Source organism: Apiospora hydei, assembly GCF_038363865.1.
Source record: "Apiospora hydei strain CBS 114990 chromosome Unknown utg000008l_segment0_segment0, whole genome shotgun sequence".
In the NCBI taxonomy this organism is placed as follows: Eukaryota; Fungi; Ascomycota; class Sordariomycetes; order Amphisphaeriales; family Apiosporaceae; genus Apiospora; species Apiospora hydei.
In genome coordinates, this window is record NW_027117367.1 from 3,133,488 (window position 1) to 3,146,691 (window position 13,204).

The following is a 13,204-nucleotide window of genomic DNA, read 5'->3' on the forward strand; positions in this document are numbered from 1 at the left end:
AGTCTAGCAAAAAGCATTCCACCACTGGTCGAACCGGTGGGCTGTTCACTTAGCAGACCAGGTAGCAATGAAAATCCACGTCGCTCGCTCATCATGAAGGCCATTGTTGTGAACAGCAGTACATGAATGACCGATGTTATTGAGAAGTTCCGGCTTCAAGTCCATGCAACAAACGCGTATCACCGATACACTATCAGCTACATATGGCGAGACCCTCACTTTTGCCTACAGACTGGTAAATTTGATAAGTACTCTAAGCTTAATAGACAATCTTGCCTCAGCTGTAGAATGTAGGTCGATCTCAGAAACTGCCATGGATCGTATGTTGGCCAGAAAGACCATAGGACGCTGGAAAGCTTGGTTCTCAGTAAATGATTTCTACTTCCCCTGAAACCCATCTATCATTTCTCACTTGAAGAATACACTTGAAAGCAACCAAACGGGGTTGATTATCAGTTGGCTTCATGATATTTCGTCACCGACCTGATATAATAAATGAGGTAAAAATCCGAGGTAATGAATGTATGTGCTATTCGGCACCGTCACCCTCTAGGCATGATAAATGTTTATCGTCGCGCAAAACATCCCCACCGCTTTTGTAAACCTTGATGATCCCCGAGTCCCGTTCTTTCGCATTGCTGGCCATGAAGTCAATGGCCTCAGTGGTCAGCTCCTCCAAGCGCGTTTGGTTGGTCCTTTCTGCCTCCTCCTTGATCTCATGGAGACGCTTCAGCCAGTACATCCATCTCCACGGGGTAAATCCAGTGGGGGAGCGTTTCCCGAGCTCCGATTCGGCGAACACCTCACCACCCCGACCAATCGCGCTGGGGCAATCGTTCCAGTAGACGTCGGAGAGGAGAAGGAGATTGTGGCCCGCCTCCTTGATCCACACCCAGACCGATGGCAGCAATTGCGCAATGTCTAAGTCGGAAATGCCCCGATGGGCGTTTTCCGCGTCATCCGCCTGATCCGGGATATAGGGGTCCCGCCTTTCTTCGAACGTCGACCGAAAGAGGACGAGGGCGATCTGAGACAGGCGGTCCCGGCCAACGCGGGCTGACGCCAGCTTGGCTAAAAAGGACGCCAGATTGAGGCGCTGGACGCCCGACATGGTCGCACAGCTCTCGATCCAGAAGCCGGTCATGTCGGTGGCCAGCAAGGGCAGGTCGTTCCACAGCGTGCCCTCGACTGTGCGCGCAATGTCGATGCCGCAATTGCCCGCCACCGGCCGGGTCAGCGGGCCTAGCCCCTGGATGCGCACGACGTCGAGGACCAGGCGGTGATGTTCGGTCGTCTCGTGCGAGGTGTGGCGGGCGAGCTGGTAGTACATGTGCCACAAGGAATGGAGGTAGCCTTCGAGCGAGTCGACTCCGTCTCCCAGGGCGCAGTAGCGCTCGGTGATGATCGAGGTGCGATTGTAGAATGCTGCGCCCCGGACTTCCTCGAACTCGCCGCGGGCGATGCACTCACCCACGTCCTGACGGTCCAAAACTTGGCTGTCTAGCATGGTGAGCTCGGGAGGACCTTTAGGCGAGGTGCTTAGCAGGGCATCGCGGAGATGGTGCATCTTGATGTGGTTGATGGTCTTGATAGATATAGATATGGGTTCTTCTTGGTTCAGTGTGAGAATAGAAAAGGCATATATGTAGAGATGGCAATGAAAGTCCCCTCTGTCCGCTGCGGCACGGATGTGGAACCGCCGTAGCCACGTATCTAGCCACGAATAAATAGGAGATTGTTATGTCATATCTACTTAATGCAAGGCTAAGCAGCTGGGTCTCCTCATTGGGCCGAGCATGTGCTGTCCGATGCGCTTCATCGAGCCTTTTAGTGTGAATTCGGTAAAGGTGTGAGAAAGGTAGCAAATGCTCGATAAACTCGTTTGTGGCCTACCGTTACTGGAGTCAGCTAATCAACCATACAATCCTGCATCATTCTGGGCGGCGTCCAACTGCTGACTTGTTTTCTGATGAGAATGAAACAATGGAGAATGAGAATGAATGGTTGAAGCCGAATCTCATCATATCGCATTTCTCTACAGTCTGAAGCTGGATGTATCATTCGAATTCTGATAAGCCTGGGCTTTAGCCAAATCAAGTTGGTAGAGAGAACGGATCCCGAATCCCAATACCCATCAGCGTAAAAACATTTCTCACCGTAGTTTTCACCACTCGCTACCCTGCTTGTGTCCACTCTTGGATGATGATATCCGCAGCCTAAGTTTTCGGTTAGTATGGCATGATGACAAATGACAGGCGAGACAGATGAAATGGGCTGCCCACCTTTTCCCCAATCGCATACGCCAACGAGCTCGTATGCGAAGAAGGCAACAACAACGCAACACTCATGTCCACGACCCGGAGCCCATCCACCCCGTGCACCTTCAGGTCCTTCCCCACCACGCCGCCCATCTCGCGTAGCAGCATGGCCGCCGTGCAGCACGGGTGATGCAGCGACAGCTGCACTGAGCGCCGCGCGTACTCGGCCAGCTGCTCCGTCGTCGCGACGTCGGCACCGGGGGCGACCTCGACGGCGCCGCGCGCGCGCATGGTCGGCGTCGAGAGGACGCGGCGCAGGTAGCGCAGGTGGGCCACGCTGACCGCGATGTCCAGTGGGTTGCTGCCGCCGCGGTAGTCTAGGACGGGCTGCTCGAGCGGGTGCGTCGCGTTCAGCCGCACGCTGCCGCGCGAGAAGGGGTGCAGGTTCACGGTCGATAGCGAGGTTCCGCCGCCGAAGGGGACTTCGAGACTCGGCGCCGAGGGGTTTGAGTGCAGTTCGAGGAGGAGGGCGAGTTGGTGCTGGTAGCCAGCCATCATGTCCGGGGAGGTACTGATATCGGGGGAAGGTATAGCGCTGCATTGTCTGACGGGGTTTTCGCGAGCTGCTGCTTAATGGTGGTAATGATAGACTCAAAGTCGGCTGAGATGTTGGCCAGGGGTATGTAAATGGCGCTGTTTCTCATGGCCAATGTATAGGGGCCCCTTGCGGGTGTTTCGTCAAAACCGGCTGTGGCGTCGGCTATGAACGCGGGATCATACATGTCGGATGGTAAAGGTGAAAGATCCAGTGGTTTCGTGTCTTCACGCCGTTTTCTCATATCAGTATTCAAAGGATTATTCACTTCACTTGTGAATAAGTACTTACAGTTCCATTGGATGATTGAAGCTGAGTGATCCTGTAGGTTTGCACCTACGCCCGGAAGGTCCACCACCGTCGATATACCAGCCTTTTGTAGTACCTCAGCGGGACCGAATCCACTGCGATGTAATATAGTTGGTGTATGCAATGCCCCGGCAGAAATAATAACCTCCAGTCTGGCCGTCACGTTGAACAACCGGCCGTCCGACAGTGATCTCACTTCCACAAGGGCGGTCGCCCTCCTTGGACCTGGCTGTCCGGATACAGGACTCTCACAGCCTGATGGCGCACCAGCAGGTCGTAGTTGTCCCTGGTCGCGTTGACGGCCGCATAGTGACCTAGCCCCGAGTGGGATCGTCGGCTTGTCGTCGGATGTTGAGAGGTGGGTACCCAGCACATGCCCGCTTTGTCGCCACCGGCGCATTCCTGTCGGATGGGAATATCCATTTCCTTCAATGCATCGCGGACAATTGGGAGATCGGCCCACTGGAACGGCGGGTAGCTCGAATGTATTGGCGTGGTGCCCCCGTAGACGCTATCGTCCCAAGTGTAACCAAACGCCTTGACGCTGGCGTCAGGGGGCTCGGTAAAGGTCACGCTCTTGAATACGCCCTTCGTCAGCACTTCATACTAGATTTTCCATTTGGAGAAGCGCTCGATGAAAGACACCAGTCCCGTACCTTTTTGAAGTATGGGAAGATCCCCTCCCAGTTCCACTTGTGTTCGCTTCGGTCAAACTGTTCGATGCCTGTCGTGGCGTCCCACGCATCAAAGTCATGGCGCGAACCGCGGTCAAAGAACTGCCCGTTGACGCAACTACTACCCCCGACGACCTTGCCGACAACCACCTTGGCCGTCTGGTTAGCCACATGCGGACTCGGCAACGAGTTGAATGTCCATGTGCTGGCGCCCGGGAAGCCCGGGGCGTGCTCGACCTGCGGCGGGTCGAAGAAACCCCGCCCGTACTCGATGTCGCCGTACTCGATGACCAGTACAGTCTCTGCAGATGGTCTGGTCAATTTCCTGAGAGGCGTAGAGGACCATCCGGATCTCTTTGGTGCTTACTGCGGGAAAATGCCTCGCTGAGACGGTCCGCGACTGTGAGGCCAGCCGTGCCGCCGCCAAGGATAACGAAATCGTACTGTTCGCGCAGCTGTGCTGCTTGGCGCTTGGCAGCGACGGCATCTGGTACGCCCTGTGCGAGGCTTTGCAGAACGCTTAGCAGCAGAACGCTGCGGAGGGCTACTGGCATCATTGCCAAGTTTTCGTTGGCTACAAACAGTTACTAATTATCTGGGTTTTCAGTTGTATTTTGAGGGGAAGAGCCATTATATAGGCCGCCAACGTTTCGTAGCACCACCGGCGATGTTTTCGCGCCAGGGATTACCTGCATGCGCCAAGAGGTGATGAGACCAATCCCGCAGCTCGACGGAGCGCATATGGTGTCTTGGCATCTGCAAAGTGATTACCCATACGACAGTTGCATGCCGGGAGAGGGTCAGATGCATTGCGCTACATTGTAAATGGTTCACGAGGAGCATGCGCCGGCCAGATCCAACATCCGGTTTGGTGTAGTGGTAAAAACCGCGACGATGTCGGTGTGGTGACACTGGGTAATGTACTGAAGAAGGCAGGCGGTAAGATAAAGTGGTTGATTGTTAGTTTTCAAGTTACACACATTGAGTTAAAGGCTTTACAGTACACAAGTTACACTTCATAAGAGGAAGATTCACCTGAAAAGGCTTGAAGCTTGTAAGTATTCCAACGAGGTGCGTTAGAACATCGCAAATCCTCCGGCAGCAGCCTTCCCCTCGGCCAGAGCAATATACTCGTCCAACTCATTACCTACACGTTCAGTGAAGCTCTCCGGCAGTTGCCTCAAGATGTGTGCTACCGGCACCATCGCTCTTTTTGCGTCTGCCAACCCGTGAGACCCAGTTGTCGCCCCAAGGTCGATCATTTCAGATACAGCTGGACTAAACCACGCTGCTGGTGGGAAGGGATCCGCAGAATGTTCAAATAATACCTTTACGGCTCCCATGCAGACCTGCAGTGGTCCTCGGTCGGACAGGTGAGGCTCTTTCTCCAACAGACTCGTCAAATACCACCCCCAAACAGAGACGGAATGTCACAGCTCCATTGGAAAGGTGGCGGGAGGTCCGCGTGTCAAAATCTTTGAGCTCCAGCCCCAAGCTCTCGAGCAGGCGCAGGTTCTCGCTCAACTGCGATGTTTCCGCCGTGGTTCCGTCGGTATACGATTCATCTGCCTTGATCAAGACCTTGGCACTTGTGTCGACGATCTGCAAGATGTTTCATGCGAGGGCAAACGCCCTTATCGGATCCATGGTTTAGTAGTCTCGATATTTGAGTGGGAGCTTGCACAGGTATCTTTGGTGTCGTCATATGTCCGATGAGGGGTTTCAGCTCAGTGCCGTATTTGTTCAGGGGTAAATTGATAGGACAACAGCCTGGAAACACCGCCTTGGTGCCTCCAGCCAATCATCAGCATTAGCCGGTCTGCCAGGGGTTGATGTCTTGAGTGAGGAAGTGATACATCTCTTCTTTGGTAACGAATGGTCATATCTCATAAATGTTCCGTATGATACCAACTTAACAGTCATTTTCTTTGTTCTTTCCTGATTTCTGTTCAGTATCTTCCACCCGCCCCTTTTCCTGCACCAACACTTTCCTGGTGCTTGCTACGCTCCCGTTGCTTACTTGGATGAAACATACCGGCATACACAGACATGCACACATAAGACATACAGCCTTTGCCTTCCTTCAACTCGTACCACTCCGATCCTAGTGATTTCAGTCAGCTAGCCATGCACGGCATATTGGGTCTGTTCAGAGGCAGTCCTGGGCCTGGTTCCGCCCTGGGTGAGACGACTGGTGATGCCTCTCAAGATGAAACCTCCTATGGCCCTCTCATCCTATCCCCAGGGTCCGCCACCAATCAAGGCGTGGATATCATCTTTGTTCATGGCCTCAGAGGTTCTCGCCTCGGGACTTGGTCTCAAGGGGACTTCTGCTGGCCGCGGGAGCTGCTAGCCAAGGAAGACGGATTTGAGACCTCCAGGGTCATCGCCTGGGGATATGACTCGAGGGTAGCCGAGCCGACGGCCTACGTCAGTCAGCAGGGGATTTTCAGTTTCGCAAAAGATCTTCTCTCAGACATTGCCAGCCTTCGAGTTGGAGTCGTAAGTGCATCTCGTATGAAATTCAAATCGTTACTTGACCAACTGGCTTACATAATGTTCACGTCGACAGTCTCGGCCCATCGTTTTCATCACCCATAGCCTTGGGGGGTCTCGTTGTCAAGGAGGCCCTGATCATGGCTGCCAGCTACCACTCGAACGGACGCTTTCCTGACCAAGCAGAGTTGTACAAGAGCACGCGGGGGGTTGTATTTTATGGAACGCCCCATCGCGGCAGTGGCAAGACGGCCCTCGGAGGAATGGTCGCGAATTTTGCACAGTTCTCTCTACTACAACCCAATACCCAGCTCTTCAATGCTCTTCGGCGTGACTCGCATGTTCTTGAGAAACAGCGGGATGAGTTCGCGACTATTTCTCGGGACATGGATGTACTCTGCTTCGCGGAAACCAAACCAACCGCCATTGGCATGGTAAGTTGGGGGAATTGGCCAGGGCTCTGATCGATTTGCTGACAGATTTGCTGATAGATTGTCCCACCCGAGTCGGCTGTTTATGACGGCTTCCGGGTGCAGTCCGCTTCGGCCGATGGCAACCATATGGAGATGGTCAAGATTACTGAGCGTACCCCAGCTTACAAGCGGACCCTTCACTATCTTAGAAGGTGCCTCGAGACTTGCCGAGAGGCTCAAATAAAAGAAGGTCATTGAGCGTTGGGATTCTTTCGTCGGTATTCCTTTATCTTCAGGTCTCGTGGTGTGTGTAGACGGAACTCGGTCAGCCTAATAGGTCATCACCACAACATGATTACTGCGCCCTGTCTCTCCACTACCCACAGTTGACAACAAAATTAGACACAGTACATATACTGATGCCTTTAATAGACCATGCACGCTTGAAAACATTACTCGAGGCTCTCAAGTACGACACCGTGAAGCCAAGTGACCGCACCACGGATACGAATACGTGCAATTGGATTCTAAAGACCCCGGCCGATTATGACAGCAATGGGGGTCACCTTCCCACCATTCCATCGTGGTTGGAGTCGCATGACGGGCGCATATTCTGGATCAGCGGCAAAGCTGGATGTGGCAAGAGCACGCTGATGCAACACATGTCCCACATCCTAAACATGACAAGTACCCTGAGTTTGGCCAGTGTCAAAAAGCCACCCCTAGTTGTTTACCACTCTTTCTACGAGCTTGGAAAGCCGCTCCAGATGACGCAGGAAGGTCTGTTACGCAGTGTACTCTTCCACCTAACCGAAAGGGAACCCGAACTTATGCTGAAGTTGGTACCATTCGATAACAGTACCACGAGTCCACTAACTATACAGTCCCTGAGTGACATGCTTCGATTGGCCTTGGAGGCTTTCCAAGAGGCTAGCATCCCACTCATCTTCCTGATAGACGGTCTCGACGAGTATCGTATGCCACCTTGTCCCTCTGACGGCGTTGATAACGACGACGAGTATGATTCTGACGGGGCTCTGGATACCAATGACGATGATGATAAATTCTCCAGTGAGCGCCATGAGCGAGTCACTAAGGGCCATCGTGAGGTGGCGGAATTTGTACAAACCCTGGCAGAGCGGCCTGGCGTCAGGGTATGTATCGCAAGCCGGGAAATGACCATCTTCAAGTAAGTACTCCTTCCGACATTGCCCGAATATAAGAGTCCACCTGCACACCATGGAGGATATCAAGCGGGTCTGTCGCAGCCGCCTCGAAGACCCCATCCTACAACCGCTAGCAGAAGAAATTGTTAAACGCGCCAACGGGATCTTCCTCTGGGTTCGGCTCGTCCTCGACTCCCTCATTACCAGATGGATCGACGGCACCTCATACAACGAACTCCATCGCACCGTCGAGCGCATGCCACCACGGCTAGGCGGTCGAAACGGCCTGTTCATGCGCATGCTGCAGTCCGTGAGGCTGGAATACCTCGAGGGGGTTCGAGGATCTTCCAAGTCATACTGCATATGCGGAGAACTTACTTTCTGAAAAGCCCAAGCGGTGGGAGCAACATCACCCACGTCTTTTTGGTCGCCCGAGGCCAGAATGCCACAAACCGGTCCGACGCCGCGACCGACCGGGACCTCCTCGACACGACTCGTCATAAAGCCCTGCTGGCAAGCCGCTGCGGTGGACTCTTGGAAACGCGCCCCGAAAAGCCAACCGGAACCATAATATGGGAATATGACCACATCGCCGTTGTTCATCTGACGGTTGCCGATTTTCTAACACGCGGCTACGTGGCGCGCTATCTGAACAAGCATTGCGGGGATATATCGACGTTCGATCCGTACCTGGCTCTTGTCGACGGCGCTATCCGCTACATCCAACTACAGCCTGACATTGTGCAACAGTGGATGAGGGATGGGTTCGCCGCAACGGCGCCACTGCACGTCATGATGTACGCCGCGTTTGCCGACATGAAAGGCTCGGACCTCGATCAGCACGTCGCTCTCGTCGACCGCTTCGATCAAGTTCTTACCAAGGTTCCTCTCATGATCCCGTACCTGAAGTTCATGTCGCAGGACGAACGCCTGGAGAATGCCGAGCTGTGGACTTCGAAAGGTTACCCAGGCCCAGAGACCCGTGACGAGGTGCCAAGGCTTCGAATTCCCACACACTATCTATGGCCCCCGGTCCGTAGCTTCCTCGACTACGCGACAGTGTGCGGCCTCGCGCGCTACGTCGATCAAAGGCTTCGTCTGCTTCGCCCGGACCACCGGAAGTCGGAGGCATCCAGACTCCTAGACCTACTCCTAGAACCGTTCTACGATGCGTATCGCGGGGTGTACTGCACCTTTTGCGACCACCGTACTGCCCGGATGCTGCTCAGCCACGGCACCGCGCCCTCTTCCCGCAGCTGGTGGATCCTCCTCGAGACCGGATACCACACCGGCTCGGCCGAATCTTCAGATTACCGCCTACGTCATCTCGGGCCCGCCCCGCCGCCCCCGTACGGCCGCAATGCCGAAGCCCGCAGCCCCATTTCGTCCCTCGACGACTTGGGCCCCCGATTGCTGCTATGGGACGATCCCGCCGAGTCGCGCGCGGAGATCGGGCGCGTGGTCGGGCGCTCCCACATGTGGTTCCAGGCGTGGAGCGCCGCGTTCGGCGTGCCCTCCCACCTTCCGCCGCTCACCATGGATTCGTGGCTGGATCTGGTGCGCGGCTTCGTCGACAACAGCAGCGTGGACATCCTGGTCGAGACCTGGGACTTTGCCGAGTGGGACGACGAGGCGGGGTCATTTTGCGTGCACGAGCGGCCGATTAAGGCCGCGGAGATGATCAACCTCTGTTTGCAGAGGGAGTTCGGGGCCACCGAGGGACAGGCGGAGTGGGCGCAGCTCATGGCGGAGTATGGGGTTAAATTTGTTTATGAGAGGCAGCCGAACGACACGTGATGGTTTTGTGTTCCGCGGTTTAGGTTGGTCCGGGTCATTGGTATGTTTTTGAGAGCTTTTGTGGCATTGGGGGTAATAACCGGCATTGAATCGCTTGCCTCTGAGTCTGAGTTTCCAGCTCCGGGTGTTGAGATACTAATTGCCGACATCAATTTCAATGAATCGCAGTTCTTTTTAACAACCTAGCTAAAATAATATAGCAAGATTAATACATTATATTAACCAAGAATTCCATGGCACATCATCATTATAACAAAAGTCTATCAGAGAAGTCTATAGGGTCTATTCAGAATCAAAAAAACAAAAATTCAACTGGTATCTTTTCTTTTCTCCTTCGCCCGCTGTGTTCAAAAAGCATTTAGTTGTACACGTTGTCGAGGAGGTAGGCGATGCCCTCCTGGCGGTAGTCGTCCTTGGTGGTGTAGTAGAGGTCGGTGGTGTTGACGTCGAAGACGATGTCCTGGGGCTCGCTGCCGGCGTACAGGGGCCAGATGGGGTCGGCTGTTTTGTGGGAGCACTCTTTGTTAGCCGCTTGTTAGCACTCGTCTTTGGTTTTTTTCTCGTTCCGAAGCCATGGGAGCGACATAGGAAAAGAGGAGATAAAGAGAGCGCACCAATTAAAATCACGCCGCGAAGAAATGGGAGGGGAGGGAAGGGAAGGGAAGGGAAGGGGGAGATGAAGGACTTACTCTTCTTGTTCCACGCGTTGGGGTCCGCGCCGTTGACGAAGGCGACCCACATCTTGCTCATCATGTCGGCGAGCTGGACGAAGGTGTCCGGGCGGTTGGCGAACGGGTTGGCGGCGCCGTAGCCCTGGCCCGCGACGTTGTTGAAGACGAAGGCGACCTCCTGGAAGTGGGTGGCGCCGAGCTCGGCGGGGATGCCGTTCACGTGCACGTTCCACAGGTACGAGTAGACGGCCTGGCCGGCGGCGGCGTACGTCTGGGCGAGGAAGCGGCGGCCGGAGTGCTGCTGGAAGTCGCCCGCGAAGGCCGCCGAGCGCTTGAACTGCAGGCCGTAGGGGATCTGGGGGAGGCGGCCCGTGATGAAGGCGGGGATGCCCAGGAGCGGGTCATCGGGGTAGAGGAGGGCGAGTTCGGCGACGACGTCGACGCCCTTTTGCGTGGAGGCGGACACGAAGCTGGTGAAGCCCAGGTCGGTGTCGATGCCCCTCTTGCCGTACGCGGTGCCCTCGTCGAAGTTGTTGCCGAGCAGCAGCGGCACCTTGGCGAACTTGCCCTCGCGCAGCAGGTTGGCGCCCTGGGCCGTGATGAAGTCGCCGTCGATCACGGCGCTCAGGGGCGGGGGTGACGACGCCGTTGATGGCGCCGCCGCCGGGCGCGGTGCTGTTGAAGAGGGCGTTGAGCGTCTCCCAGGGCAGGGCGCGGAGGCAGCCGACGCGGTCCGAGGGGGAGGCGGAGCCGGAGGCGGCGTCGCAGCCGACCTGGGCGACGAGGGCGTCGAAGTAGGGCTGCCACTTCTCGGCGGTGCCGAAGATGGCGACGGGGCTGCCGCTCTCCATCATGGCGCCGCGGAAGAGGCCCTCGCTGTTGCCGTCGTAGGCGACGAGCTGCATGCCGACGGAGCGGGCGCCGGCGGACTCGCCCCACAGTGTGACCTTGTCCTTGCTGCCGCCGAAGGCGCCGATGTTCTCGTGAACCCAGCGGAGGGCCTGGCGCTGGTCGCGCAGGCCCAGGTTGCCGGAGCCGGCCTCGGCCAGCTCCGAGGAGTACATGAAGCCCCAGTTGTTGAGGCGGTAGTTGATGGACGCGGCCACGATGGGCGTGCCTTGCTTGACGGACTGCTCAACGATGTAGGTCAGGTTGTAGCGTTGGTCCGAGGCGCTTCCCTGGACGTAGCTCTGTTTCAGGTTCGAGGTTAGCAAAAGATGTAGCATAATGTGGCACGAAATATCGACTCAAGAAAGATTATGCAGAGGAACAAAGACTTACACCACCGTGGATCCAGACGGTAACGGGCAGGTTATCGCCCTCCTTGACGCCGGCGGGGCGCACGACGTTGATGGTCAAGCAGTCCTCGCTGACCCAGTTGCCGTTGTTCATGGTGTCGGAGCCGTAGCCGATGCACATGGGCCCGTAGGCCTTGGCATCCCGATCCGTGAACGTCTCGGTCAGGGGCTGGGGCGGCGCGAAACGCAGGGAGCCCACCGGCGGCTGTGCGTACGGCATGCCCAGGAAGAAGTCCTGCTTGTAGTTCTCGTTGTGCACGCCGTGGTAGGTGCCTCTGGCGAGACGGACGGGAGGACCAGGAGGGCCACCCGGGGGCCTAGGGGCGGCGGTCCTCTAGGTCCTCCAGGTCCTCCGGGTCCTCCAGGTCCTCCGGGTCCTCCAGGTCCTCCGGGAGGTCCAGGTGGCGCACCGGCGACTTGATCGACAAGAAGGCAACCCGCGGCAACGGCGGCGTACGCCAAGCGGGTGAAGGAGTAAGCCGGCATGGCGGGCTTTGCTTTGAGTCACGTCACGCAGAAAAGGATCGACAGATCTAAGCGAGGGACAGGGTGACTGACGCAAGCGAGGGGGGTAATGAATGAAGGAAGGAATAAAGTTCGTGAGTTCAGCTCAACTTCGGGAACGTGGCGGCTCTAGAAGTAGTCGATGCAGGCCAAGACAGAGGGTCCGAGGGTTCGGCACGCTAGTCCCCCTTTCGCACTCTGATCGCACGCTCGGCCGAGAGCGAAATGGGATGGGGGGAAATGCCATCCCATGACAGCGCACAAATTCAATGGTCTGATGGGGCATGGCGGAAATTACGGGTTTTTTCGTAGCTGCACCACCTGAGCCAGGCCGCCGTTGCCTCCTTCAGGGTCTGGCCGCGGCATTGGGGCGGGCCGTTGGGCTTGGTGCTGCTGGTGTTGTTCTCGTTCTCTGCTGGCCTCGCTGGGTTGGACAGGATCGGACATAGGTGCGACTCTTCTCAACTGCCCGTTCGGCGCTAGCGTTCCAATAAAGGACCGAAACGGGGAAGCGAGCTGGCCCCCCCTTGGCGCGGCGCAGACGGTATCCACCGCGCCAGGGGCACCATCGCACCATCTATAGGCTAGGGGGTAAGCGAGGTGGCCCCGTATCTACTTTGGTAGGACTAGTGCCGACACTTCGCCCTGTTTGTATATTCTGTTGCCTCGAATCGTGCAACCTAGGGTTCCCGTCTGACACTATTTATCCGACGCAGGAAGACGCACCGGCCAGCCAAGCCTTCCGGGCCGTTTGCACTGCTAAAAGCCGGTTTCGATCTGCTCTCGAGGGTAGCATCCTAATTTGGCAGGGGTGAGTGATGGCTCTCATTGCTACAATACACTTACAGTCTCGTCAACCCATGGGTTCGCAAGACTTTGTCCTTTGGTAATGTCACATTGCTATACTCTGTGGCATCGGTTATAATTTCCAACGTTCTAGCCTGCTCCAGGGCTGAAGTGGCGTTCGCCGGTATATCTGCTGACGCTATTGGCGCACGCCGGACACATAAGAGGCAAAACGAG

At 56.1% G+C, this 13,204-nt stretch overlaps 4 protein-coding genes across 4 annotated transcripts; 1 reads left to right on the forward strand and 3 right to left on the reverse strand.

Annotated features, from left to right (window-relative positions):
- Positions 1-529: 529 nt before the first annotated feature.
- PG997_011545 (uncharacterized protein) lies at positions 530-1,567 on the reverse strand (the record flags this gene model as incomplete). Its single annotated transcript, XM_066815860.1, has 1 exon — positions 530-1,567. One exon carries the CDS (start codon positions 1,565-1,567, stop codon positions 530-532), a length of 1,038 nt encoding a protein of 345 aa, XP_066665150.1.
- A 607-nt stretch (positions 1,568-2,174) lies between these two features.
- On the reverse strand, positions 2,175-4,390 carry PG997_011546 (uncharacterized protein; the record flags this gene model as incomplete). Its single annotated transcript, XM_066815861.1, has 7 exons — positions 2,175-2,216; positions 2,283-2,829; positions 2,868-3,078; positions 3,145-3,257; positions 3,359-3,768; positions 3,819-4,138; positions 4,204-4,390. 7 exons carry the CDS (start codon positions 4,388-4,390, stop codon positions 2,175-2,177), a joined length of 1,830 nt encoding a protein of 609 aa, XP_066665151.1.
- A 1,573-nt stretch (positions 4,391-5,963) lies between these two features.
- PG997_011547 (uncharacterized protein) lies at positions 5,964-9,708 on the forward strand (the record flags this gene model as incomplete). Its single annotated transcript, XM_066815862.1, has 8 exons — positions 5,964-6,270; positions 6,323-6,338; positions 6,409-6,766; positions 6,824-6,917; positions 7,178-7,539; positions 7,630-7,934; positions 7,969-8,217; positions 8,301-9,708. 8 exons carry the CDS (start codon positions 5,964-5,966, stop codon positions 9,706-9,708), a joined length of 3,099 nt encoding a protein of 1,032 aa, XP_066665152.1.
- A 358-nt stretch (positions 9,709-10,066) lies between these two features.
- PG997_011548 (uncharacterized protein) lies at positions 10,067-12,163 on the reverse strand (the record flags this gene model as incomplete). The annotated part of the gene is made up of 5 exons (XM_066815863.1): positions 10,067-10,227; positions 10,398-10,968; positions 11,024-11,569; positions 11,661-12,011; positions 12,104-12,163. The coding sequence occupies 5 exons, from the start codon at positions 12,161-12,163 to the stop codon at positions 10,067-10,069; spliced, it is 1,689 nt and encodes a 562-aa protein (XP_066665153.1).
- Between the last annotated feature and the right edge of the window lie 1,041 nt (positions 12,164-13,204).